General features: G+C 55.9%; 12 protein-coding genes across 12 annotated transcripts; 6 read left to right on the top strand and 6 right to left on the bottom strand.

Moving 5' to 3' along the window:
- Window positions 1-945: 945 nt before the first annotated feature.
- Window positions 946-2,878, top strand: cna-1 (Serine/threonine-protein phosphatase 2B catalytic subunit; the record flags this gene model as incomplete). Its single annotated transcript, XM_036637067.1, has 4 exons — window positions 946-1,111; window positions 1,242-1,831; window positions 1,888-2,801; window positions 2,854-2,878. The coding sequence occupies 4 exons, from the start codon at window positions 946-948 to the stop codon at window positions 2,876-2,878; spliced, it is 1,695 nt and encodes a 564-aa protein (XP_036497720.1).
- A 417-nt stretch (window positions 2,879-3,295) lies between these two features.
- Window positions 3,296-4,504, bottom strand: CGCS363_v005217 (uncharacterized protein; the record flags this gene model as incomplete). The annotated part of the gene is made up of 5 exons (XM_036637066.1): window positions 3,296-3,323; window positions 3,374-3,707; window positions 3,759-3,941; window positions 3,994-4,253; window positions 4,314-4,504. The coding sequence occupies 5 exons, from the start codon at window positions 4,502-4,504 to the stop codon at window positions 3,296-3,298; spliced, it is 996 nt and encodes a 331-aa protein (XP_036497161.1).
- A 720-nt stretch (window positions 4,505-5,224) lies between these two features.
- CGCS363_v005216 (uncharacterized protein) lies at window positions 5,225-5,722 on the bottom strand (the record flags this gene model as incomplete). The annotated part of the gene is made up of 2 exons (XM_036637065.1): window positions 5,225-5,515; window positions 5,570-5,722. The coding sequence occupies 2 exons, from the start codon at window positions 5,720-5,722 to the stop codon at window positions 5,225-5,227; spliced, it is 444 nt and encodes a 147-aa protein (XP_036497893.1).
- A 637-nt stretch (window positions 5,723-6,359) lies between these two features.
- CGCS363_v005215 (putative ATP-dependent RNA helicase) lies at window positions 6,360-9,986 on the top strand (the record flags this gene model as incomplete). Its single annotated transcript, XM_036637064.1, has 1 exon — window positions 6,360-9,986. The coding sequence occupies one exon, from the start codon at window positions 6,360-6,362 to the stop codon at window positions 9,984-9,986; it is 3,627 nt and encodes a 1,208-aa protein (XP_036498009.1).
- Window positions 9,987-10,861: 875 nt separating this feature from the next.
- On the top strand, window positions 10,862-12,089 carry xecD-0 (2-(R)-hydroxypropyl-CoM dehydrogenase; the record flags this gene model as incomplete). Its single annotated transcript, XM_036637063.1, has 7 exons — window positions 10,862-10,907; window positions 11,018-11,251; window positions 11,323-11,541; window positions 11,595-11,653; window positions 11,703-11,752; window positions 11,804-11,962; window positions 12,086-12,089. 7 exons carry the CDS (start codon window positions 10,862-10,864, stop codon window positions 12,087-12,089), a joined length of 771 nt encoding a protein of 256 aa, XP_036497717.1.
- A 631-nt stretch (window positions 12,090-12,720) lies between these two features.
- On the top strand, window positions 12,721-13,623 carry CGCS363_v005213 (uncharacterized protein; the record flags this gene model as incomplete). The annotated part of the gene is made up of 1 exon (XM_036637062.1): window positions 12,721-13,623. One exon carries the CDS (start codon window positions 12,721-12,723, stop codon window positions 13,621-13,623), a length of 903 nt encoding a protein of 300 aa, XP_036497896.1.
- A 209-nt stretch (window positions 13,624-13,832) lies between these two features.
- On the bottom strand, window positions 13,833-14,853 carry med-6 (Mediator of RNA polymerase II transcription subunit 6; the record flags this gene model as incomplete). The annotated part of the gene is made up of 2 exons (XM_036637061.1): window positions 13,833-14,369; window positions 14,425-14,853. 2 exons carry the CDS (start codon window positions 14,851-14,853, stop codon window positions 13,833-13,835), a joined length of 966 nt encoding a protein of 321 aa, XP_036497894.1.
- Window positions 14,854-15,230: 377 nt separating this feature from the next.
- Window positions 15,231-15,992, top strand: CGCS363_v005211 (Multiple myeloma tumor-associated protein 2-like protein; the record flags this gene model as incomplete). The annotated part of the gene is made up of 1 exon (XM_036637060.1): window positions 15,231-15,992. The coding sequence occupies one exon, from the start codon at window positions 15,231-15,233 to the stop codon at window positions 15,990-15,992; it is 762 nt and encodes a 253-aa protein (XP_036497719.1).
- Window positions 15,993-16,225: 233 nt separating this feature from the next.
- On the bottom strand, window positions 16,226-17,419 carry hus1 (Checkpoint protein hus1; the record flags this gene model as incomplete). The annotated part of the gene is made up of 4 exons (XM_036637059.1): window positions 16,226-16,252; window positions 16,301-17,132; window positions 17,214-17,319; window positions 17,377-17,419. 4 exons carry the CDS (start codon window positions 17,417-17,419, stop codon window positions 16,226-16,228), a joined length of 1,008 nt encoding a protein of 335 aa, XP_036497718.1.
- A 1,216-nt stretch (window positions 17,420-18,635) lies between these two features.
- Window positions 18,636-19,205, bottom strand: CGCS363_v005209 (uncharacterized protein; the record flags this gene model as incomplete). The annotated part of the gene is made up of 1 exon (XM_036637058.1): window positions 18,636-19,205. One exon carries the CDS (start codon window positions 19,203-19,205, stop codon window positions 18,636-18,638), a length of 570 nt encoding a protein of 189 aa, XP_036497034.1.
- Window positions 19,206-20,498: 1,293 nt separating this feature from the next.
- CGCS363_v005208 (uncharacterized protein) lies at window positions 20,499-21,088 on the bottom strand (the record flags this gene model as incomplete). Its single annotated transcript, XM_036637057.1, has 3 exons — window positions 20,499-20,580; window positions 20,642-20,988; window positions 21,074-21,088. 3 exons carry the CDS (start codon window positions 21,086-21,088, stop codon window positions 20,499-20,501), a joined length of 444 nt encoding a protein of 147 aa, XP_036498932.1.
- Window positions 21,089-23,626: 2,538 nt separating this feature from the next.
- Window positions 23,627-24,557, top strand: CGCS363_v005207 (uncharacterized protein; the record flags this gene model as incomplete). Its single annotated transcript, XM_036637056.1, has 3 exons — window positions 23,627-23,637; window positions 24,232-24,273; window positions 24,422-24,557. The coding sequence occupies 3 exons, from the start codon at window positions 23,627-23,629 to the stop codon at window positions 24,555-24,557; spliced, it is 189 nt and encodes a 62-aa protein (XP_036498641.1).
- Window positions 24,558-24,591: the final 34 nt, after the last annotated feature.

Genomic DNA, 24,591 nt, shown 5'->3' with positions numbered 1-24,591 from the left:
GGGGGAGGGGAGGTCGAGGGACCTCTCTCGAGGATACGTACCTGGTACTTCCTCGAACCTAAGGTGCTTGGCGCTGTTCTTGCGGCCATGTGGGGTTGGAAGAGGCAACTGGACGCCTTTGACAGGCTGCACCAGCATGCGGCTGCCTCTCAGACGACACTCGACCAGAGGAAACAGGAAGAGGGGACCAGCAGGAAGGACACTGCACAGTGAGCGTCTGAATCGAGGCTCGGGTATTCCTTCGTAGCAGCAAGAGTAAGGTGGTGTTCCCGGTACTTGCATACACGCGTGAAGAAAGTGGGACCCCAAGTCCCTTCTACCTGCCCTGCCCACCCCGCCGTCCGCGGACACGTCTTCGGTCGGCCTGCCACCTGCCATTTCATCTGAGGTGTGCGTTCCAGCTCCCCTCCCGCGCGCGGGCAGCAGCTTACCTTAGCAACTGCACCCCTAGAGAACCGGTGGATTCGCCATTCTAAATGGTATCAGTGGCTGACTTTACCTTCCGCAGCTCACCTAAAGTACCAAGGACTGCGAAACTGGAGCACCAAATTGGCGACCTGCTGCTGCACACCTCACTGCAAACCTGCCGAACGCTGGACACTGGACTGGTCCTTGCCGAGTGCAGTACTGCGTATCCCATCCCGTCCCATCCCCTTCACCCATCTCCCCCTTCTCAGCCCTATCTTTCCTCACCTCAATTTTTACCCCTCGCCTCACCACGCCTCGCATTGCTTCGAAGCCTGGTTTTGCCCGTCTCGTGCCCAACGTCTTGTCGCCACCCAGCTCGCCTCTTTGTAGGCCCATCGCGACTTGATCAGGAGCTGGTGCTATCCTTACCGTCCTTCACCGCTCACTTGCTCTGCATCATCGATACCCGACCGATTCCCTCGACCAGCACTTGACTTCTCTCCCCCTTACCTCGCCTCAACCCACCAGCCAGCAATCATGGACCCCGAAGGCAGCGCGCCTGGTCCCGACGACCGTCGCAACCAGCAGGTCGACAATGCCATTCGCGCCATTCGCGAGAAGAAGCCTCTACCCGAGATCGACTTCACTATCCACACCATGGAAGATGGCACCCAAGTCAACACCATGGAGCGAGTTTGCAAAGGTACGCCGCTTCTGCTGTCGACGACATCACTCCTCCCCCGCCTCAGACTGCGTCACGATGCCCCTCGCTCTATTGCAATCAAGCCCCGCCCGACGATCAATCCCGCGCTAACCCCCGATTCCTCTCCTAGATGTCCAAGCTCCTGCCATGTTCACCCCCTCCGACGAGCAGTTCTTCGAGGACGAAACCCACACGAAGCCCAACATCAACTTCCTGAAGCAGCACTTCTATCGCGAGGGTCGCTTGACCGAGGAGCAGGCCCTATGGATTCTCAGAACCGCCACCGAGCTGCTCCGCGCCGAGCCCAACCTGCTCGAGATGGATGCGCCCATCACTGTTTGCGGTGACGTTCACGGCCAGTACTACGATCTGATGAAGCTGTTCGAGGTCGGTGGCGACCCGGCCGAGACGCGATACCTCTTCCTCGGTGACTACGTCGACAGAGGTTACTTCAGTATCGAGTGTGTCCTGTACCTCTGGTGCTTGAAGATCCACTATCCCAAGACCCTGTGGCTGCTCCGTGGTAACCACGAGTGTCGCCACTTGACGGACTACTTCACCTTCAAGCTGGAGTGCAAGCACAAGTACTCTGAGTCTATTTACGAGGCCTGCATGGAGTCCTTCTGCTGCCTGCCCCTTGCGGCTGTCATGAACAAGCAATTCTTGTGTATCCACGGTGGCCTGAGTCCTGAGTTGCACACTCTGGATGACCTGCGTAGCGTTAGTTGATCTTGTTCCAGACCTGCCATCAAACACGCACTAACAAGACGGTTCAGATCGATCGATTCCGTGAGCCGCCCACTCAGGGTCTCATGTGCGATATCTTGTGGGCCGACCCTCTTGAGGACTTTGGACAAGAAAAGACCAGCGACTATTTCCTGCATAACCATGTCCGCGGTTGCTCCTACTTCTTCTCGTACCCGGCCGCATGCAATTTCCTCGAGAAGAACAATTTGCTGTCCGTCATTCGAGCCCACGAGGCGCAAGATGCAGGCTACCGAATGTATCGCAAGACGCGTACCACGGGCTTCCCCAGTGTCATGACCATCTTTTCGGCGCCCAACTACCTCGATGTTTACAACAATAAGGCTGCTGTTCTGAAGTACGAAAACAATGTCATGAACATCCGGCAATTCAACTGCACGCCCCACCCGTACTGGCTACCAAACTTCATGGATGTCTTCACATGGTCGCTGCCGTTCGTCGGTGAGAAGATCACCGACATGCTTATCGCGATCCTTAGCACTTGTTCAGAGGAGGAGCTCAAGGAGGACGCTACTCCTTCGTCCACATCGCCCGGTCCCATGTCGCCCCCCCTCTCCGGAACGCAGGATCCCGAGTCCATCGAGTACAAGCGCCGCGCAATCAAGAACAAGATCTTGGCCATTGGCCGTCTTTCGCGTGTGTTCCAGGTGTTGCGTGAGGAGTCTGAGAGGGTTACGGAGCTTAAGACCGTCTCCGGTGGCAGACTTCCTGCTGGAACGCTCATGCTTGGTGCTGAGGGTATCAAGAACGCCATCAACACATTCGAAGACGCCCGCAAGGTTGATTTGCAGAACGAGAGGCTTCCTCCCAGCCATGACGAGGTTGTGAAGCAGCAAGATGAGGATAGGAAGCAGGCGCTCGAGAAGGCTGCCGAAGATGCTGCCAACGATAAGAAGCTGCAACAATTGTCTAGGAGACTGAGCACGTGAGTCAATTCGCTCAATCAGGAGAAATTTCCATGCTGACAGAATGTTTAGTGATCGCAAGAGTCATAAGGGATGAAGCGAGAGCTCTGGGGGTTAGAACTTGTTTATGATAGAGGGCACTCGGCAGTTCAAAGCAAAATTAGGGCGTCGGGCTCGGCAATGCCTTTCATCATTTACTTCAGCCAGGAATGCTGATACACGAATACATCTCGAGAGCATCTTCAAGTATGAAGCTTGCGGGGTATCAGTCAGCTACCGTCGTCGTTTGGCCATAGGTGTTTCAAGCCTGAGATAGAATCGACAAGGCGGGTGCGAATCTCAGGAGGGCCGCATACAAACGATTCTTAATCGAAAAGGTCCTCTCCTGCAACGTGTTTGATATAGTAGGCTGGCTAGGACAGTCAATATCATTATGCATTGGATTTCCTATTACACGTGCCATTTGCCCCAACCATTCTGAAAAGGACATGAAAACTGACGAGACCTGCCATCACTAGAAAATGGCGAGAACATTCGGTGGGCTACAAATAAATATTAGCAACAACAGTCTGAGGACATGGTGGAGACTCACCTGGCAACACCTCCCGGCACATGGCAGGGCTCGCTGGACACGAAAAAGCTCCATCTCTTCTCCTGCTTGCACTTCTCAGCCAGAGCTTCGAGGTCAAACAGCTCACCGATCGGCATGCCCCAGCCGCCAAGGAGGATCTCGTGCATCCAGTACTGCGGGTCCTTGCGTGGCCAACACTCAAAGGCCGGCTGGTCTCCCGCGACGGCGGAGAAGTTCTCCCAGATCCAGCGCAGGGCCTCTTCCGACTGACCCACGCCACTGAAGGTTTGGGGTTCGGCAGCGCGGTAGACCTGAAGGTCTGAGGCGGACTTTGAGGCGTGAGATGCCATGAAGCCTAATCATGTGAGTCTGCTGCCCGCGTGAGTCGTTGGGTAGGAGAGATTACCTGTGCGTACGATGAGGATATCGCCGAATCTGACCTCCGTTCCTTGAGCTTCCAGGCAGGCCTTGAGCTCGGAGGCTGGAATAGAGTCGTGCGCGAAAGGGTCGTAGGAGATGTTTTGAGAGAGGCGCCAGGAGTGGTAGTCTACCAGCACGCCACGGCCTACAATGCCATGCTTTTGCCAGGCTTCACGTCACTCAGCTCCGACTGTTCGATATCATTGCACGGGTCAACTCACCTTGAATGCCGTTGACAGTCGACAATTTCCCGTTCTCGTCAACGGCATGGACCTGCTCCATGGTCACGTCGTTGTAGAAGCGCTTCTCTTCCTGATAGCCACAGTGGCGGAGGCCGTCCCACTGAGATGAGGATTGCGAGTTGAAGGTCCAGATGTCATCGTTGGCGAGGAAAGGGGCTTTGACCTGGAGTTCGAGGTGAAAGGAGCGGCGGGCGAAGAAGGGTTCGGGCTGGGCTGTGAGAGACCAGTTCAAGGAGACGCTTGGGAGTGTTTGTCAGTGTCTCGAGGAATCAGGTACGTGAGAGGCTTGTGTGGTTTACCGGGCTCCTGTCTTGATTTCGCTCTTGGCTGCTGCCGCGACGCGCTCATCGGTGAGTCTGTTCAGGGTCCCGAGTTCGTCTTCACGGCCGTAGAGACCCCAGGCGGAGTATCTGGGGTCGTCCTTGCCGAGGGGGAGGGACTCGAAGGGCGGGATGCCGTTCTTGTTTAAGGTCACGTTCGTAGGGGCCATGTTGGAGATCAATTGTTGGCCCAGCTGTTGAATGCGCTTCATCGCCTTTCTCAAATTACTACAAGGCAGACTTGGGTAAAATAATCAGTTGTTGTTGTTTAGGATGTCGGAGAACGAATTTCAGATGATGTCAATCGCCCGAGCACCTTCACTTATTTATCAGCAACCTCGGAACTCCGCACTTCTTGACCGTTGACATGCAAGCTGCCCGCACTTTTTCACTACCACATCACTATTTCCCGAATCGGCTTTAAGAGCGGGGTGGCTGCGTAAGGGTTTCCGGTCCAATGCCGCGCCCAACGACTTTCAATGAATGAACGACTACGATGGTCTACCCTGAAGGCGGAGTTTCCATCACCCATATGAGCAGTGGACGTGCAGTCACGACCGCACCTGTTTGGGTTGAGCTCTATTGTGCATTCATTATCAGATGATTTGGGAGTTCTTGATTCCCATTTTGCGCATATCAAAAACGAGGGGGAGGAGACCTCAGGAATATAGTCACGACAGGCGGTCCGAGATATCGCAATAGCGAAATTGGGTCCTTCATTCCAGTCATTGTCATCCATGGCATGAGGCTGGGTTGTCAGAGCCTCAAACTCGCGATAAAGAGGACTTGAATTAGAGATTGTGTGGGAATGTAATGCATTTTCGTTGGCTTCGTTTGGAGGCATCCACCTCATCATGGCCAATATCACATCTCATCAACTCCAACACCAATCACAACACCTTTTGAACCAACTCGACAGTGTCGAAAAATGCCTCCCGCTCTGTGTCAACCTTGTTGAGACCCAATCCGAGAACCAGTGTTCTTCGATCCTCCGGATCGCGCGTGGAGATGAGACTGGCAATTTGTGCGGCGTACAGCTGGCCGAGAGTCTCGCGCTCGTCGCCGCCTCCTCCCAGAAGAGTTTTGGGGGTGAGATGGACGGAAGGTAGCAGGCCACGACTAGCTGATGGGAGGCTCAGGTCGACCATGCCGCCCGATGAAGCCTGCAGTGGTACTTGGATCTGGGGGCAGGTTAGCATTCCGGCTTCCTTTGTGGGCTAATAATTCATAGTTACCCATTGGGATAGTTTTCCCTCTTGCGAAATTGTGATCATGATCTTGTCGGAAAAGGTCATGGACGAGACTTCCGTTGGGACACCGTTGACCGTGCCATTTTCCTGTTTGCTGCGGGCGGGGAAGGGCTCTTCCCTGATACCTTGAGGGTCCATATTGGTGAGGACGGATGAGGTGAAATCTCTCTTGTTGGCAGGACCAAGTTTACAGATGATTCTAGTTTTCACAGTGTTGTTGCCTGCTGGTGAAAATGACTTCTCAATTCGGCCACAGTATTGTGCTGCTAGGGAGCTCCGGCGCCGTCATCTGCGGGCAGCGCCTTCAGTGACGCCGGCCCCGCTACAGCGGCCGGGACAGGGGTGCTGATCGCCCCCCGGACGAGCACTAATCCGCATTTGGGGTCATTGACAGGCGGTCAGAGCGGCAGAACTCCTTCTTCCCAAAAATTTCCAGACCTTTTGGTCGCGAATCTTATCGGCTTCAAGTATACTGAAAGACGAGGTAACTGGCTATCGTCATTTTTCTGGTCATTTGATACCCTTTGAATGATGGCTCTGTACTGAAACAAGCCGACTAATTTTCCTGCTTGTTTTGTCACAAATTTGCTTCCTTTGGGGCACCCTATAGAAGTCGACAGCATTCATCCGGATTTCGAGACCGCGAAATCTCACTTGAGATTTTCTGAGCCAGGTCCATCGTCAAGAATTTTTAAATTGATCAACCGACGCAACAGCCACCGCAACAGCCACAACGTCCAGCTTCTCTTATTGCAACAACCGTCAATTATAAAAGATGGCCGGAAAATTTGTCCGCAGAGAGCGGAAGCACAAAAAGCTTGCACGCCAAAAAGCTGACGACAATGCCGTCCTTCCGGACGCAAACGCTGATGAGATTCTCCCGGAAGACCAGAAGCGCCTGGTGGAGAAGAGGGCCCAGATCAAGGCCGACCTGTTGAAAGATGGCCCCAAGGTCAGCGGCAAGAAGGCGAAGCGCCTGGAGAAGTATATCACCACGAAGATGCGCAAAGATGAGAACCGCGAGATCCTGGCCAAGTTGGCGCAGCAAAAAGTCGACACCAGCCTGTTTACAAGTACCAAGTCTTTGGGCCAGGGCAAGGAGACGAAGAGGCAAGCTTTGACCCGGGCGCTGAGGGAAAAGAATGCGGGTCTGGAGGTGGATGAGCAGGCGGAGGAGATGCTGTATGAGGAGAGGGGAGAGACGCCGGAGGCGGAGAGCGATGAGAGCGAGGAAGAGGCTCCGAAAGCGATTGAGGCACCGAAGAAGGCGCCTGCGCCAAAGACAGTACCTGCAACGAAATCGAAGCCAGTAGCAGAGACAGCCAACTCGCCTGCGCCGGTTGCTAAAACGGAGACGCAACCTCAACCGCAGCCGCAGATTCCTGCCAGCGTGGGGTCTGGTCTGAAGCGCCCGCTGGATGTTGGCGATGACGGTCGCCCGGTTCTGAAGAAGCGTCAGAAGAGAGGCGGTGTCGTATCCAAGTTCTCAATCATCGAGACCGAAAAAGCCGATGACGCAGAGGAGGAATGGGGTGGCTTCAGCTCAGAGGGAGAAGATGGAGACGGCAAAGACAGTGGCGAGAGTTCTGGAGATCAATCCTCAGAAGAGGAATCCGACGAGGAGGAGGAGGAATCGAGCGAGGGATCCGACGATTCAGACGAGGAAATGGACGAGGACAGCGATTCGGGTAGCAAGAGGCAATCTGCCTTTAAGGCATGGGCGCACGCTCAGAGGAATCAGGCTCTGGGTTACCAGCCAGTCGCACCATCAACTACAGCACTCGATATACCCAAGCCCGAAAACTTCACGCCAAGACCTGTGGAACAAGAGCCGCTACCCCAGGAGCTCCAGCCGACGACGAACCTCGCCCGGAAGGCTTACGCCGTTGCGGTAACGAGAACTCCCGAGATCCAGGAGGTGCGCATGAAGCTCCCGGTTGTGGCGGAAGAGCAGAGGATTATGGAAATGATCCACAATAACGATATTGTCGTTGTGTGCGGTTCTACTGGTTCCGGTAAGACAACGCAGGTGCCTCAATTTTTGTACGAAGCGGGCTATGGCTCGCCCAACTCCGACACACCGGGCATGATTGGCGTGACGCAGCCTCGTCGAGTCGCTGCGGTGAGCATGTCCAAACGTGTGGCTCAGGAGCTGGGTGATCACCAAGACAGGGTCGCGTATCAGATCCGCTTCGAGGGTACAACATCGAGCAAAACGGCCGTCAAGTTCATGACCGATGGTGTGTTGCTGCGAGAGATGGCGCAGGATTTCTCCCTGAAGAAGTACTCGGCCATCATTATCGACGAAGCCCACGAGCGAAGCGTCAACACGGATATCCTGATTGGTATGCTCAGCCGTATCAACAACATCCGCAAGGGCGATGACAAGGTCGATCCCAATATCAAGCCGCTCAAGATCATCATCATGTCTGCGACGCTGAGAGTTGAAGACATGACGAACAACGCGACACTATTCCCGACGCCGCCCCCTGTTGTTGAGGTGGAGGGCCGTCAGCACCCTGTCACGATACACTTTACCCGTCGCACGCAGTCTGACTACGTTGACGAGGCCTACAAGAAGATCATGCGAGGTCACAAGAAGCTGCCACCAGGTGGCTTCCTCGTCTTCCTCACAGGCCAGAACGAGATTATGCACTTGAGCAAGAAACTGCGGGCTGCGTTCGGCGGTTTTACCGGGGCGAGTGCCCCCAGGGTTCAGATCTCTGCTACCGAAGCCCCTATGGAAGTGGAAGACATCGACTTTGGCGAGGTTGAGGACGGAGACTTTGGCGAAATCGATGACGACGTCGACGACGATGGAATGGAAGACGAGGACGACAAGGAGTTTGAGATCGAAGGAGAGGAAGGAGAAACAGGCCCCCTCAAGATGCAGGTTTTGCCCCTTTACTCCCTTCTGCCGACGAGAGAGCAAATGAGAGTCTTCGAGGAGCCCCCAGAAAACACGCGTCAAATCATTCTCGCGACCAACGTCGCCGAGACCAGTTTGACAATCCCTGGAATCCGCTACGTCTTCGACTGCGGCCGTGCCAAGGAGCGTCAATATGACCGCCTCAGCGGCGTCCAGACCTACGAGATTGGCTGGATCAGCAAGGCCAGCGCAAGCCAGCGAGCCGGTCGTGCCGGCCGTACCGGCCCCGGCCACTGCTACAGGCTCTACTCCTCGGCCGTCTACGAGCGTGACCTCCCCGAGTTCACAGACCCCGAAATCCTCCGCATGCCCGTTGACGGCGTCGTCCTCCAGCTCAAGTCGATGAACCTCTCCAACGTCGTTAACTTCCCCTTCCCCACTCCGCCGGACCGTATGGGTCTGCGCAAGGCGGAGAAGCTCCTCACATATCTCTCTGCCATCACGCCAGAGGGCCAGGTCACGCGCATCGGATCGACCATGTCCATCTTCCCGCTCTCGCCGCGCTTCGCGCGTATTCTCCTCGTCGGCCACCAGCACGACTGCCTTCCTTACACGATCATGATGGTTGCCGCTCTGTCCGCGGCAGAGATCTTTGTCCCGGAACACCAGGCCATCCCCGCGCTCGCGGCAAAGGGCGACGATGAGTTCCGCACCAACGCAGACATGCTCGCCGAGGACCGCCAGGCCCAGATCCGCCGCGCCTTCAACGCCGCCCACAAGAAGTTCTGCTACCTCGACGACCGCGCCGACGCCATCAAGCTGCTGCAGGTCATCGGCGAGTACGCCCACGAGCCGACGGAGCAGTGGTGCGAAAGCCATTTTGTGCGGCACAAGGTCATGAAGGAAATCACGCAGCTGCGCGGCCAGATCACGGAGCTCCTGCGCGCCAACATCCCGGCGTTCAAAAACCTCAAGTACCAGGACAAGCTGGACGCGCCGTCGGACAAGCAGGTCGCGTATCTGAAGCAGATGGTGGCTGCGGGCTTCATCGACCAGGTCGCCCTCCGCGCCGACAAGTCTCCGGTACCCCCTGAGATGGGCCGCAAGCCGCGCCGGGCGATCGACGTGCCGTACATCCCCCTTTCGCCGCTCGGCGTGGGCCACGACGCAGAGAAGTTCGTCTACCTCCACCCGTCGTCGCCGATGTCCCACCTCAGCCCGGCGGAGTGTCCCGAGTGGGTGGTGTACTCGCACCTGCAGCGCGCGACGCAGGGCGACCCGGGGAAAACGCCCAAGACGAGGATGCACACGCTCACGGACGTCACGGGAGGGCAGCTGGCGAGCCTGGCCAAGGGCACGCCGCTTGTGAGCTACGGCAAGCCGGTGAAGGAGATCAGCTCAACGGCGAGCACGAGGGAAGTGTGGGTTGTGCCGTATCTCCGCGCCGAAGGTGTGGGTGGGCAGGGGTGGCCTTTGCCGATGAAGAAGGTTACGCAGCGCAAGGTTGCTGGGAAGGGGTGGGTTGTTGAATAAGGCGTTGGGGAACTTTGGGGTAAACAAAAAAGTAATTACTGGTGAATTTGGTTTTTGAGCTTGAGAATAGACGGAGGGTTCCGTACTCACGGCGTTCAACTGCAGATCCCGTCGTTTGTGCAAGACATTGAACTTGGAAGAGGTCGTCATCAACTAGCTATGACAACCGGCCGCCCTTCCGTGCTCGTTCCAGAAAACGAGGTTCTCCGCGGGAGTCATGACTTGTTTCAACCGGAAATGTCCCCAAACGGCGTCGATGTACATCAAACCCGGATACGACGAGTTGTGCGATCCGCGAGCACGTTATCCGTGCGAACCCGTTTCTATGCACATATCTCTGCACACGTGGTTGGCACAGAGAGCAGGGACATCAGCCCAGACTTTTTGGAATTACTGAGGCCGGCCTGCCCTTTTTGCATGTAGGGCTACGTGTTCCCTCGCTCGGTATTCTGCCCCATGGATGGGGCAAGTCGAAGGGAACTTCGGACGAAGGAGGAACTCCCCAAACGGGCTGTGGCAGCAAGGGAAGGCCGTGCCGGCCCGAGCGAAGAATTCGCGAGCTTTTTCTAGATTGAGTTGAATTGAGTTCCACAGAAGATTACGAGAGGTTCGGCGGGAAGGTGCGCCCAGGTGTATGTATGTGTGTGGTGTGTACGTGTGCTGACGCTGACTCTGCGGTTTACTTTCTTGAGTCGACTTTGCCCGTGACTTTTGGGCTGGAGCTGGTTGCCCACTTACATGCCGGCTGGATAATATCTGCATCACAGGATCGTCATTCTGTGCAGATCACCCGCGTGTGATATTTGTGGCATGAAACCATTGCTGAACACCTCGACCAGCTCGACAGGAAAGATTCCATGATTGGCAGGGCAAAGATGTCGCTTTTTGAGGGCGTCGCCGTCGTGACGGGAGCTGCGTCCGGTATGTCACCCATATCACTGCCCCCAGCTCGCATGCATCATGCAGCTCGTCTCAAGTGACGAACCAAAGACAACAAAACATAATGCAGCTCGTTTAGCTTACAATCCTAGGTATCGGACGCCAGGTCGCAGTCTCCTTTGCCCGCGAAGGCTGCAAGCGCATCGCCCTTCTCGATAAAGATGAAGAAGGCCTTTCTGAGACGTCACGCCGGTGTCGAGAAGCCAACGGCGACACGCGCACGTTTGTCATTGAAATCGACAACCGCAACGAGGATGACGTCTCTGCCGGTATGGAGTACGTGACTGAGGAATGGGGACGGATCGACTACGCTGTCAACTGTGCCGGTGAGTTACTGCGTTTTCCACGGTGATGCATTCAGTGGGAGAGGAAGGAAGAAGAAGCTGAACATTACCAGGCATGTTCGGACCAAAGGCCCCATCGCATCTTCTCACGACGGCTGAGTTCGACGAGATCACGACCACGAATTACCGTGGGACCTGGTTGTGTTCCAAGGCAGAGCTCTCCCAGATGATCAAGCAAGAACCGCTCAAGACTCACGACGGTAGACCGGGGAATAGGGGAGTGATTGTCAATGTTGCCAGCAACCTGAGTCTGGTGAGCCGGCCAGAAACTCGTGAGATCTCAATGCCCACATTCCTTTGACGTTTCTTCTGACATGGCTTGCAGCCGCGTACAGCGCCTCCAAAGCAGCTATACTAAGTCTCACCAAGAGCGATGCTGTTGATGTGAGTTTCATTACACTCTCCTACGAGGTAAATGGCTAAAAGTGGACAGTATGCAAAGTACAACATCAGAATTAACTGTGTCTGCCCCGGAATTATTGAGTAAGTCTACCAAACTCATAGCGCTCAATGCCGGAATGCTGACGATGATAGCACTCCGATGACAAGTGAGGTCTCTACAGACGACCCGATCATTGCAGTAGCACCCATGAAGCGCAAGGGAACGCCCCAAGAAGTCGCCGATGCAGTTTTGTTTCTGTGCAGCTCCAAGGCAACGTTCATCCACGGCGCCGCGCTTTCGGTAGACGGAGGGTATGTCATTAACTAAGACATTGAGAAAAGAATGCCAAAGACAGCATGGCGGCTTGTGACGTGAAGATATAGCATCAGAGGGGAGTCCGGTAGGAAAAGTAGGCATGGCAGCTGAGAAAGGAGCTAGGAGAGATGACAATTCAACGGAATTTCTAAACTTGAGACAAACATCACTAGATGAGAAGGAGTTAGTTGTCCGTTGTCATGTCTGCTCAATCCATTTCATAGGAGGAAGCCCTTATATCTCACCCCTTCCTCGACCGCCAGGTCCAGGACGTCTTTAGGACAGCAGCCAGTCATTTTCCAAGAGTTGGTAGACTTAATCATCAAAAGTTTGAACTGTGAATATGTACTTTTGCATCTTTTAATTACGTCTCAATAGTATCCGCCGAAGAACACATCGAATGTGTGCCGTTTTTTATTATTATTCACGATTTGTTTCTTACGTTAGCGTGGAAGGCTGGTAGAGTTGAAGTTTTCCCTCCCGTAGAACGTGGATTACAAGCCATTCCCTTCATTGAGGCAAAATTAACGAAGGCAATCCATAATGCTGGTATTCTTCGATCTTTCAAGTTTTTGTTTGACAACGGCAGCTATTGCTCACCGGATCAGATTGCTAATCAGACGCGCAACACCGCCCACCACCAATGTGTCCGAAAAGTCTCCATGACCGCTAATGACCATGACTATATCTTCCTCTCCTTCTCGTCCACATCCCAAGCCAGACTCCATAATAAACCCATCTAAACACCAGCAACATGACAATACCAACCCCAAAGATCCTCATCGTAGGCTCAACAGGCCGCACCGGCACCGCAACCATCTCCGCCCTCCTCGCCCGCCCAAACCCGCCCCAGATCCTCGCCCTCACCCGCTCCCCCTCCTCCCCCAAAGCCAAAGCCCTCCTCACCTCCCACCCATCCATAACCCTCGTCAGAGGCGACCCAGCATCCCCCGCGCCAATCTTCGCCTCCCACGCAGACATCTCCGCCGTCTACCTCGTCACCGTCCCGCCCGCAGACGAAGCGCAAGCCATACCCCTAATCGACGCCGCCATCGCCGCCCGCGTCCCGCACATCGTCTTTACGAGCGTCGACCGCGGCGGCGACGAAGCGTCCTGGGACACGCCGACAGACGTGCCGCACTTCGCGGCCAAGCACCGCGTGGAGCTCCACCTGCGCGACACGGCCGCCGGTACGGGGACGCGGTGGACGGTGCTGCGGCCGTCTGGGTTCATGGACCAGTACCTCCCCGGCGCGGGGGCGATGGGGGCCGTGATGGGCGGGTTGTGGGCCACGATGCCGCGGGACAGGAAGCTGCAGCTCGTTAGCGCGCGGGATATTGGAGTTTTCGCGGCGCGAGCGCTGGTGGAGGGGCCTGATGGCTGGGGAGGCAGAGCGGTTGCTTTGGCGGGCGATGAGATTAGCTTCGCGGAGGCAGAGGAGACGTTTGAGAAGGTTGTAGGCAGGGCGATGCCGCAGACGTGGACGGTTGTCGGGCGTGCTGTGCGCTGGGCTGTCGAGGATGCGGGGAGGAGTATGGACTGGTTTGAGAAGAAGGGTTACAAAGCTGATATCGAGAAGTTAAGGGAACTGGAGCCTGGGTTGCAGACCTGGGAGACGTGGTTGAGAGAAAGTAGTGGGTGGGTGAAGGGAGACTGAGGAGCTGGGAGCCGGGAGCTGCGCCTGAAATCCATGACCGAATAGTTGATTTGTATATATGTTAAAAGCCATCGCGAGCGCAAGAAATAGTCACAATCTGAACCGTTCATATAGCAGCCGGTAACGAGATTTGATCACTCTATAACCAAAAAGGGGTATCATCACACTCAAACGCCTAAACCAATGCCACGTCTAAACCGCCCTGCCGCCTATGACGGAGCAGGCGTCGTACCCGGCGTCGCAATCTTGCTCTTCTTCCTCTTGGGCTTCGGCATGCTCGGCGTCTTGGGGCTCTTCTCCCCCTTGCCGTCCTTCTTCGCCTCCTCCGCCAGCTTCGTGTTGATGCCAGGCTTCTGCGGCTTCTGGGCCGCCACCGGCGGCGGCGGCGGCACGATCTTGCTGTTGTCCTTGCGTCCCGTGCTCGCGAAGTGGAAGTCGCCGGGCCTGCCCGTGATGGGGTTCTCGTCAAAGTAGTCCCCGCCGTGGCGCATGTGGATCGCGAAGGATTCCTCTGCGAGCCTGTCCAGCGCGGCGGCCTCGGTTTCCTTCTTGTTGTTCGTGGACTTTGTGGCGGCCCCGTTGGAGGCGCTGCCGCCGTCGGGCATCGGCGTGCTGGCTGCCGCGTCTTCCTTGTTCTTGGAGAGGTTGGTCGTGGGTTGCGTGTAGACGTGGCCCAGGGAGGGCGTCCACTTTCGCACGCTGTCGGCAGCGGGCAAGACTTTGCGCATCGAGTCTGCTATCGTTTCCTATCCCCCAGTCAGCGTTTGTTCCTCGGCGCGGTGGGAGCTCTCTGCGACCTACGATTTTGGAGCTCAGGATGTCACCCAATGTGGGCGCCTGGTAGATGTTCTCGTTGCAGACGAAGTAGTACGCCAACGGCTTTGTCTCTATCCTGTTCCTCTCCGGGTTCTTCTGCCGCATCTGCTTCACAATAACCCACACGCCCGTGCCCGTGACCATGTCGGCAGGCGCGTGGAGGACGCGGAACTCCAGCCCCGTCATCTTGTCGAGCTCGCCCTCGAAGGCCTCGCGGGTGGACAGGTTTCTGAGAAGGGCCGGGTTGAACATGGCCTGGTTCGTAATGACGGCATTGTTGGACTGGCGATCGAAGAAGGGCGACTCGGCAAAGTAGAAGAGGACGCTGTTGGAGTGTATGCCCTGCATGCCGGCCGCGATGAAGGGAGAGCTCCATTGGATCTCGTCCAGGGGAGGACCTGCCGGGTTCGCCATTTCGAATTGTTGTGGCTGTCGTTGCGTGAGACAGTTCTGAGGTGGTACGGCGTGGGGACGGGAGTGGTGAAGTTGTTGAATGTGGGAACTGGTCCGCGGAGCTGGCAGAGCCGCAGTGTGCACGGAAGACGGGAGCTCTTTTGTATCGTGGGGCCGGAGCTTGTTGGAATTGAACCTGCAGGGAAAGCGGCAGGCACTTTACAGGGGTTATTTTTGCGGGACGGAACGGCGTCATCACGTGAGAGACATACCTGCCGGTCCGACCTCCCGGATCAGAGACTAAATCATCGACAAACAACTGCCAGACAAACACTTATCCCAACCTGCCCTCGACCTTCACATACGACGATCCGACTGCCAAAAAAACCAACCTCAAAATGGACCTCCTTTCGAGTGTCCGCAAATCAGGCTCCCGCGGCGGCGTCAACTTCTCCTGGGACGAGGTCGCCAACTCCAACCACCGCGAAAACTACCTCGGCCACAGCCTCAAGGCCCCCGTCGGCCGCTGGCAAAAGGGCCGCGACCTGAACTGGTACGCCAAGGCCGAAGACGACGCCAACGCCGGCGACAGCAACGAGACCCCCGAGGAGCGCCAGGAGCGCGAGCGCCGCGAGGAGGTGCGCAAGATCAAGGAGGCCGAGGAGGACGCGCTTGCACGCGCGCTGGGCCTGCCCGTCCCGCAGCGTGATACGTCGGGCGCGAACGCAGTGGAGGTCAGCGGGTCGAGGGGTATTGGCGCTGCGCCAGCACCGGAGCCACAGCAGGAGCAGAAGGGTGGGCTTATGGTCAAGGAGAAGAGGGAACGAAGGGACCGAGGAGATCGAGGCGACAGGGATAGAGGTGAAGACCGGGAGCGGAGACGACGACACCGGAGCCGCAGCCCGAGACGGGAGAGAAGGAGAGATGACGAGAGGAGGCGGAGCCGTGAGAGGGGCGGAGACGAGCGACGGAGGAGAGAGCGGGACGGCGACAGGGACAGGGACGGCGAGCGACCCAGGGATCGTGATGAGGATCGGGAGAGGCGGCACCGCAGGAGAAGTCGGAGCCAGGACCGCGAGCGGAAGGAGCATCGACGGAGGAGCAGAAGCAGAGAACATCGGCACAGGGATCGAAGGCGCAGCCCCGATGAACGCCGTTAAGCTTTTGGTCTTCTAAGAAACTTGCATAATACCCTACTATTGTCTTATAGCGAGTGCACGACTGCAAAAAATAACGCACGACTAAGATTGCAGCATAATCATTTTATTGCTCTCACAACGCTCTATGCCATGTTTACTATTCGTGCATGCAAATATTTGGGCACTATAACCCAAAGTCAGAGCTGGTATCTTCATCGTACTATATCAACGCCAAACTCCAATAGCATCACATTTTACAAGCTGAATGATCCGACATAGTACTGTCAAATATTAGCAAGTTGCCAGTACCGCATGATTCACGATCTTACCGTGAGGACCGCCTCATCCGCGCCCGCATCGTCATACTGCGGTACATAGACGTAAAGAATGAGAGCGTGCTCATCCGCAAAAGCAGCAACAACTCTCCCTTCAAGTCTACCCACACTCAACACTCTGCTCCAATCCTTGCCGTCTACTCTCACAGTCGCCCACTTATCCGGGCCAGCCTCCTTGAACTTGACACTGGGGTGCTCCTTAAGGGGCATATCGATCTGCGCAGCGTCCAGCTCCGGATTTACCAGACCGCTCCACGTCGTAGATACGTTTACGCTCTCAGTAACAATTCGCAACCGCAGGCTTCCAAACATGTTGGCGCTCAGCTCCAGCTTGGGTCCCGCGCGGGAGGTGCCTGACGACATGGCCAGCTTTGTAAACCTGTCGGAGATGGCCTTGAGCTGGAGCAGAGGGGGCATCGTGATGTGAACATCCGTCTCGCGCACCGTGGGCTGCATGATGGTCTCGACCGTCTCCGGGTGCAGGACGCGCACGGGGATGTCCTGGGTGATGATCTTCTCCCTCTCATGGCGCAAAGACGTCAAGTGCTCCGGCATGAAGCCCTCATCGTCGTCAAAGGGGTCATTCTCGAGCCCCGCGTACGCTGCACTGCGGCCTGCCCCGGAAGTACTTGTGGTTGTGGTGATGGTCATCGACAGCACGGGAACGCCATCCTTCTTAGTTAAGCGCAGTGAGGCCGACGTGCTGTTAAGAGCGGACCTCAGCGCGCGCTGGAGCAGCGCCAATGGCAACTCTAGGTTGATGGTGTTATGCTCCTCCGCAGACTGGATGTGGTAGCTGTCAAAGATGAAGTCCATGGGCAGGGTTCTGCGGGGCAACGCAAGGGTCGGTTAGTCAGTCATGCTTAGATGCCGTGATACTGTAAACGAAAGCGAGCTTTGAGCTTACGACCAGACTTGAGACCCAGTGTCGGGTATAACGGTGAAGCGTGCCGTGTCATCGTCGAGTCGCACCCAGGCGATTTTCTCCAGTGAGCTGAGAGCGGCGGTAAACTCTAGATGGGATGATGTCAGCGGTGGTTTCCATAACGCGAATGGGCGAGTGAACGTACTGGAGAAGGTACGGATATTTTTCAACTCCGTCTTGAACCGCATGTTGGAGGAGGGAGGCGATAGGCCCAGGCCGATCGATTAATGCAATGGCAAGGGCGTTACAGAAAACAAAAAAACAAGGCCTATGATGAATGACAAAGCAGGGTCGCAGGCGAGGTATGTTGGTCGCAGGAAGCTAGCTAGTTGCCGCTTTGGGGTGAGGGTTGGGGGAACGCGTAAAGTGGTGAGAAAAGACGCGATCCGCGCCCCCTTCCCCAAGTGCCGTGCGGATAGTGCTGGGCCACAGCACAGCTGGCGACCTGCCATTCCATGGATGCTGCTGCGTGCCAGCGCGGGTGACGGCGCTAGGGGCCCCCATGGTGAGGATAGCGGATGCCTGCAGGCCATGCCGGTCCACTGCAGCACGGAACTCTCTAGCGCGGGGTAGGCCCCGGTTAGCGGGGCCAGATTGGGAAACCTCACCCCATTCACAGTTCGCGCCTACCCCGCCATCACCTGAGGTCCGCAGCTTGAGCGAGCGATGTAGCTGGTTTTCCGAGTCGGCCACTTGGACAACACCGAGCGCCTTCATAGCTTTTTGCTCGAGTCGAGGAGGGATGCCGGAAAATCGGATGTCAGTGACGTTGCTTGGTGTGCATGCGGTGATGGGGAGCAGGGAAGATGGAAAAAGATGAGGCAAGTCTAGCCCTTTTTCTCGGCGAGTCTTGCTGGGCTCGGCATGTATTAGTCTGTCAGTCCGAATACTTGGGAGAATGAGTTGAAGGCCACAACAGAAACAGGATACTGGAGGCGACGTAGAGGAGAACGAGGGATGATAGATCAAAGTCAGAAACTACTCGTTGACTGTGAAGTTGATAAACAGAGTAGGAAAGGTTGTTCAATATCAAGAGTTTACCGAAAGCTCACTCGGAAAACAAGACCAATGAAATAAGTTAAACATCATAATATAAACCTTTAGAATTTCTCTGCTGATTGATAAGGTATGGACAAATGAAATCCGGCTGCTGTACCATCTGCTGTTCCGTATAGCCTCTGAGGCTTTCCCGTTCGTCATGCTCCTAAACAAAATGTCTCCTTGCCCGTGTAATTGAAGCGTGGCCGATAACCAAACATCGAGGCCACCGACATGATGCTCAACCATAGTCATCCGCTGAAAATGCCGTCGTCTCTCCTAAATCGTCATTGGAGGATCATTGACAATATCCGTTCCGCAGCTCGCGTTATCGTTTACTCATTTGCCGTTGCAGGTCCGCCGTTCTCATTTCTTCGTTGACTTAGACGCAGATGCCTTCCTTTCCTCTGCCAAAAAGTGTTCCGTCCATTTCTTCTTCCATACCTCGCGGTCCTCCCAAGGCTCTTTCGTGGGCGTTTCTTCCTGCTCTTTGGGCACCTCCTGCGGGATGGATGCCATGTTGTGGTCGAGGGAGTGGATGAGCGAGTTGAGTCGCGGTAATAACTGCCCTCTAAGATATTTCGAGGTCTTGCGCGATCGTTGTAGTTGCGTATGGCAAATCTCGCACGGCATCCAGCCCCAGTACATGTAGTTACGCACCGGCTTCATCGTCGGCACCACGGGATGTCCGCAGTCGCATCGCATGCTGACCCGGCACCACGGGCAGTGAGGCTCATCGACGCTCGCGACGCCTAGCCAGTGTTGTATGCAGTCACCTCCGAAGCGGTGGCCGCAGGGCAGATATCGCCATATCTCGCGGTCGCCCTCCTCCTTGGCCTCGCCGACTTTCTCGTAGCATATCGCGCAGCAGGTATCGTCGGCGGCAGGATTAGATGCCATTTCCTGCTTACGCATGACAGACTTGAAAATGTTCATCGTCGCCGGCAAAGGGGACGGCGGTGCACAAAACCGCGTATAAGAAGCAATCGAAATTCGAAATTGGAAAGCAAGCAAATTAGCCAAGGTGGCGTTCGAGTGTTCCGGACCAACCGCGTCCTTTGTTCACTATTTTAGTCGAAACGGCGAACTGAGATGTAATGTACAACAAAGAGGACGAAGACCATGGCAGAGAGAGACTGCCACTATAGGAAGACACTGACTTTAGCAAAGCTAATCGTGCCTTGCAGATGGCACGACATTGACCTCGCCGTTAGACCGTTCCGGATTCTTGACAAGGTAGGCCATGTCTTGTTTAAAAGCAAGGTGCACGGAGCGCTACCTTAGGTGAAAGGTGTGCCGGCGGCTTGCTAGGCTATGCTTGACATGTGCGCTGGCAGCATTTAGTCCGACCTTAAGGGAACATCAAGCATTGGCTGTAGTCGTGTGACGCTTGTCAGAAGGAATGCATGCCCCTCTCTCTGGGTAGGGACCGTTTCGGTTTCCTGCTGACCTCCTCTACAAATTCGATGCCCACCTCGCTTTCGAGCAGCGCATGCGTTCTGGTGGGAAGTGAGACGCGGCGGGGGGAAGAGAAACAGAAGAGGCTGGTGTAGGTGAGGTGAGGTGAGGTGAGGTGTGATGCGTGTGGGTGAGTGAGCCAAGCGGCAAGGCCGTTCAGATAGCGAAGGAAGAAACACGAACGGCTAGGCTGGGCAAGGCGGGAGAGACATGCAGGACGGAAACACGGGCGCCTGAGCGGTGCTTGTTTCGGAGGGGTGATGGCGCCTGACTCCCACGACTCCCATCTGAGCCATACACAGACGAGATTGAACGAGACAGGCCGAAAAGTGAGGCAGCGTTTAGAGTTCAGCTGATGTCCAACTCGAAGCATTGAAATGTATGCGCATCTTGGCCACCACTGTCGCCACCTTCTCCCGCGAGCTTCCGCAAGAACAGCAGCAACCAGAAACATGCAGAAAGAACACCTTCATGGCAGAAACCGATAGTGCATCGGCTCCGGGATCCGAACGACGAGTGTGTAGGTGGTCAGTCCGGAGTGTGGATGGACGATGACAGTCTGACTTAGATCGGCCAACTGAGCCGAGAGTTCCAATCTGTTCACTCAGTCCAATGTCGCATGCCATGCAAGGCGGAAGAAACATGTCCAGTGCGGCAGCCGACCTGTCTCTGCCTCATGGTTTTCAGCTGAATATTCAGTTTCTGTCTCGTGGTCAATCAGGCTGTGAGTAACTGGTTTAGCAAGGCTGATGTGCGTATTAAGACTGATGACTACCGCCAAGATCCAGCCCCATTACGCTCGTTATTATCGTCGTCACTGTCATCGCTGTCATCTCTGAAACCTTCTTCCAGGCTGACGGTGACGTATGTTAGCATGCCAAGAGGATGCTGGGAGCGAAGCGTGCTCAACTCACTCTCTGCTTAATCTCCGCGTACTGTCGTGCCTGTTCCGCCGAGTATCGTCTGACATTGCCCTCCGCGTCTCCTCGCCAACCTCCCCCAGCTCTTCACCATCTTCGTCATCGGAAGCGTCGGTCGCAACGACGAGACGTTCGTGAGCGTTCCGGCTCCACGTAGAAGGCACCAGCATCCTCGCAATCCTATTCTGGATGCGGTGGCGTAACGAAACGGTCGAGGTCGATATCGTGTCGATGGGCAGGTACTGGCTGTAGCGACTCCGCCATCTGCGCCATAGCGGCAAAATCACATATGTCGAAACGAGGAACAGGATTAACGAGATGACGGCGGGAACGATTAGGGTCTGCAATTAAAACGAAGCTCGGTCAGCTCACGGAACGAAGGGATTGCGCGGGGGAGGTTGAGGTCGTGGGTTGGAGGTAGCGCACCTTGATCACAGACATGGTGGCGCCCATGACGGGCTAGTTGCGAGATGAGGAAGGGCGGCCGTAAAAACCAACCCTGAGTCTTTATTTGATATCCAGATTGTTGGGTTGTCGCAAGCCGTGGCGGAAGAAATTCGCCAACGCGCGGACGAAGGCTAGCAAGAAGCCTGAGCCAGAGCTGGACGGCTGAGGCAGGGCTAATTGCTGAGGTAGCCTCGCCAAGATGCTGGGCGCGGGCGCGGGTGAGAGCGTGTGCGGATAAGGTAGGCGACTGACGTGACGCGGAGCGAGGCACCTGGCGACACGCAAGCGGCAAGCACTTGGTTGCGGCCGGCGCCGGGCTAGACTCAGTCCAATGTCTGGCAGGGGCAGGCACGGTGGGCTACCTCATCAAGCTCAGGTAAGCAACGTGAGCTACAGCGTACCTGTAAGTGCCAACATGTCGTTGAAGCAATGCTTCGAAATCTAGTTCATTCTGAGAGATACTGAGAGCCATGCCTATTGGCACTATTCACATGAGCTTGACTGAGGTGCACTAGCAAGATATCTAGTGAGATCTTGCATTTTGAGCGGTTGGCTCTATGGCTAACACCGGCCTCGTAAACAGTGGAGGCTCGTGTGAATACCTGAAAGACATTCGTACCCTTCGCCCGGGAACCCAAAATTTCTTATCTAAGCTCGTAAGCGAAGGCCGAAGATAAGACACGTGCGTCTGGGGATCGCCATCTCATAGTGTGTGTCCTGAACTCGTGCCTCCGTGCTGATGTTTGACGGCGTAGGATTCGTTCCTTTTCTCTGTTTCTGTTCCTGCAGCGGCAAAGCAACGCTTGGTGAGAGATCCGGACTCATACGACCACGGCCGCAGAACGATCTGGAAGGACGCAGGGACCAACAATAAACCAAAGAAAATACGGGAAGAGACAGGCAGTCGTTCGTCGTCGTCGTCATGGTCAAGGTCGAGGCCGAGGTCGAATTCTTCCAAGATTCCCATCAATATCGCTTAAAGTGCTGGGCCGTAATGGTGGGAACCCCGGAGAACATTGATGCCAAACATAGACAGGTACCCCCGCTGCCAGCTTTGCATGTGGAGGTACGTGGTTCGAGACCCCTTCAGTGATGCTCGAAATGGAAGGCTGCCAGCAGGCATTGTTATTGGGGGCTCAGGGGTCTTTTTTAGCCTCAGAACCACAGCGAAGGGTGGACGGCGCTCGGGGGCCCTCTGCTGAACCGTCCACCAGATGGACTCCCACACTGCAGCGACTTCACCCAATAAAACCGGGTTTAGGCAGGCGGATACCGAACCCGCAAGGAACCGGCGCATCCACGACTGACGAATGTGAAGAAGGGAAACGGGATTCGGTGCGCGTGAACTTCTGAAGAGCAGCAGCTGACGGACTGAGCCGCCGAACTCTCGATCTGATTTGACCAAAGAAAAAAGCACGTCAAGGACTCAAGCTCCAGCTTGACGTGCGGCGGGCGACCTAGCTTCCAGGCTTGCAGATGCCGATGGCGATCTTTGGCGTACGCGGTTTGGCTCGCCCACGGACTTGGATTTATCTGGTCCGTTCTTGGTCTGTTCTGGCTGTCCGGACTCTGATCTCTGCCAATGTTGGCGCCGGTCTTTGGTCGCTCAATTCACCCAACCCCTGAGAGGCACAGCAAGCCCAGCATTGCAGTGGCCTCCCTTCCCTCCCCTGCGTCAGTAGGTCAGGTAGGTATGCAAGAGGTAGCATCGCATCAACGAGAAGCCAATATCGAATATCGAAAAGTCCCGCCCGATTGCCCCAGTGCTCCAGCGTCCCGCAGACCACAAGTCAAGCACTTGCAGCGACTGCAATGACTGCGCCAACAATATCTCCACTGTTGGCGCCGGATCTGTTCAAGCTTCCGTATTACGGCGCATTCAAAGTGCGTTTTTGGGAGTTGAGGCGTCGTTCATCGCCCACAGTCCGAGGCGCCGATTCCGTGTCTTTCGCTTTCCTCCTCGCCTCGCCTTGACTGTGACACTTGACACATGCGTCTTTTTGCTTTCACCATCTCGTGTTTCTATCTCGGTTGACTCTGCTTTTGCCTCGCTCGACCCTCCACATTCTGCTCCATTCCAGCTGTCACTGCTGCAACGCTTTGGGTCGTCGGTGGCCAAGTCAACCAATACCTTACTCCCGACACGGGCACACAAAGAACGAGTCTGGACTTCGCGGTCGGCACCAATCTTCACCTCGCCTTACGTACCCGTCCTCCCGCCGCCCTACGTACCCAGAACGTCCCCCTCCCCCCCCAAAACGCTCAGGCGGTTTTCGCAAAAGGAACTCGCACATCTGCTGCCCCTGAAGTGTCAAGTCAATCGCGGCCCCTTGTCGAGCCCCGTTTCATCAGGGGACTCCGCACTTGCAACGTCGTCTTCGGTCTTGTCCAGTCTTTACGGTACTGTCACGGCCTTGCCCTGCAGACACGAGAGATATACACTGAGAAACAGAGGGCAAATACCACTCAGAGAGGGAGAGCGGCAGAGAGCGTGCGCGCACACACGTCCACTCCTTCGTCTTCCCCTCCCCCATGTTTGTCGAATTTCCCTGATCAACGCCGCTGGGCACTAAAACTGGTAGTCAACTGCCGTTCGCCAGCGAACGCCCTCTTCCCGCCTAAGGCTCAACAAGCATCGGAGAGCATAGAGACGGCTAAGGGATTCAGGAAGGTGTGCTTGTGTTGAAGGAACGAACCTGCGCCTCGAGGATCCAGCTGCCCGTTTCCCCCTTCCCTACCCTCACGTGGGAAACCTTGACCTCAGCCCAAAACACATACGGCAATCCCCGTCGCCGTCCGCCGTCCACCTTACCTTTCATCGCCAACCTGCCAGCACCAGGAGGCCATCAGCCTGCCACCAGCTTTGCTTTGCGAGTGCCTTGCCTCTGCTCCGCGACACAGCTACACTCCTTCGGACAAACCTGACCTGGCCTTGGATACCCGGCAGCCCTCAATCGCACACGTTGTGACACACCACCTTCTTTTTTTCGCGACTCGATCTTCAAGAGTCGTTTCCATTTCCTGATCAACCCCCGGCGGCCCCATCCACGCCGGTCGCTCATCTAATTCGGCGCTTACCCAACGAAACAACGCGCAAGACTTGAGCGACCGTTTCGACAGTCTCTCTCTTTCGCCAGTCCGCCCGGCAGCGACTTGTCGCATTCCCAAGGCGACGAAATGTATGTCCATTGTCCACGTCCACGCTCGCTGTGTGTTCCAGGGGTTCCCCTCCCCGCCAATCCCCGTCCCCGACTCCCAAACCTCTGTCTGCTTCGATCCAAACTTGGGCAGAAGACATGCTAAAACATAACCGATTCATGCGAACAGAGATCCAACGCGCCACATTTGCAGAGACACATCCCAACACCTACCAGAGGGCTCCACGTTGACGGGTAGAGCTTCAATCATGCGACCGGCCTTGGCCACCATTCTCGCCCGAACTACCCAGTCCCGTCAGTCTTGAACCTGAAGATACCGTACCCTTACGCACCGATCGA

The sequence above is a fragment of the Colletotrichum siamense genome, assembly GCF_013390195.1.
Source record: "Colletotrichum siamense strain Cg363 chromosome Unknown KSG_Cg363_contig03, whole genome shotgun sequence".
Taxonomy (NCBI): Eukaryota; Fungi; Ascomycota; class Sordariomycetes; order Glomerellales; family Glomerellaceae; genus Colletotrichum; species Colletotrichum siamense.
The sequence above is the reverse complement of the archived record's forward strand: the minus strand, read 5'-3'. Positions and strand labels throughout refer to the sequence as shown.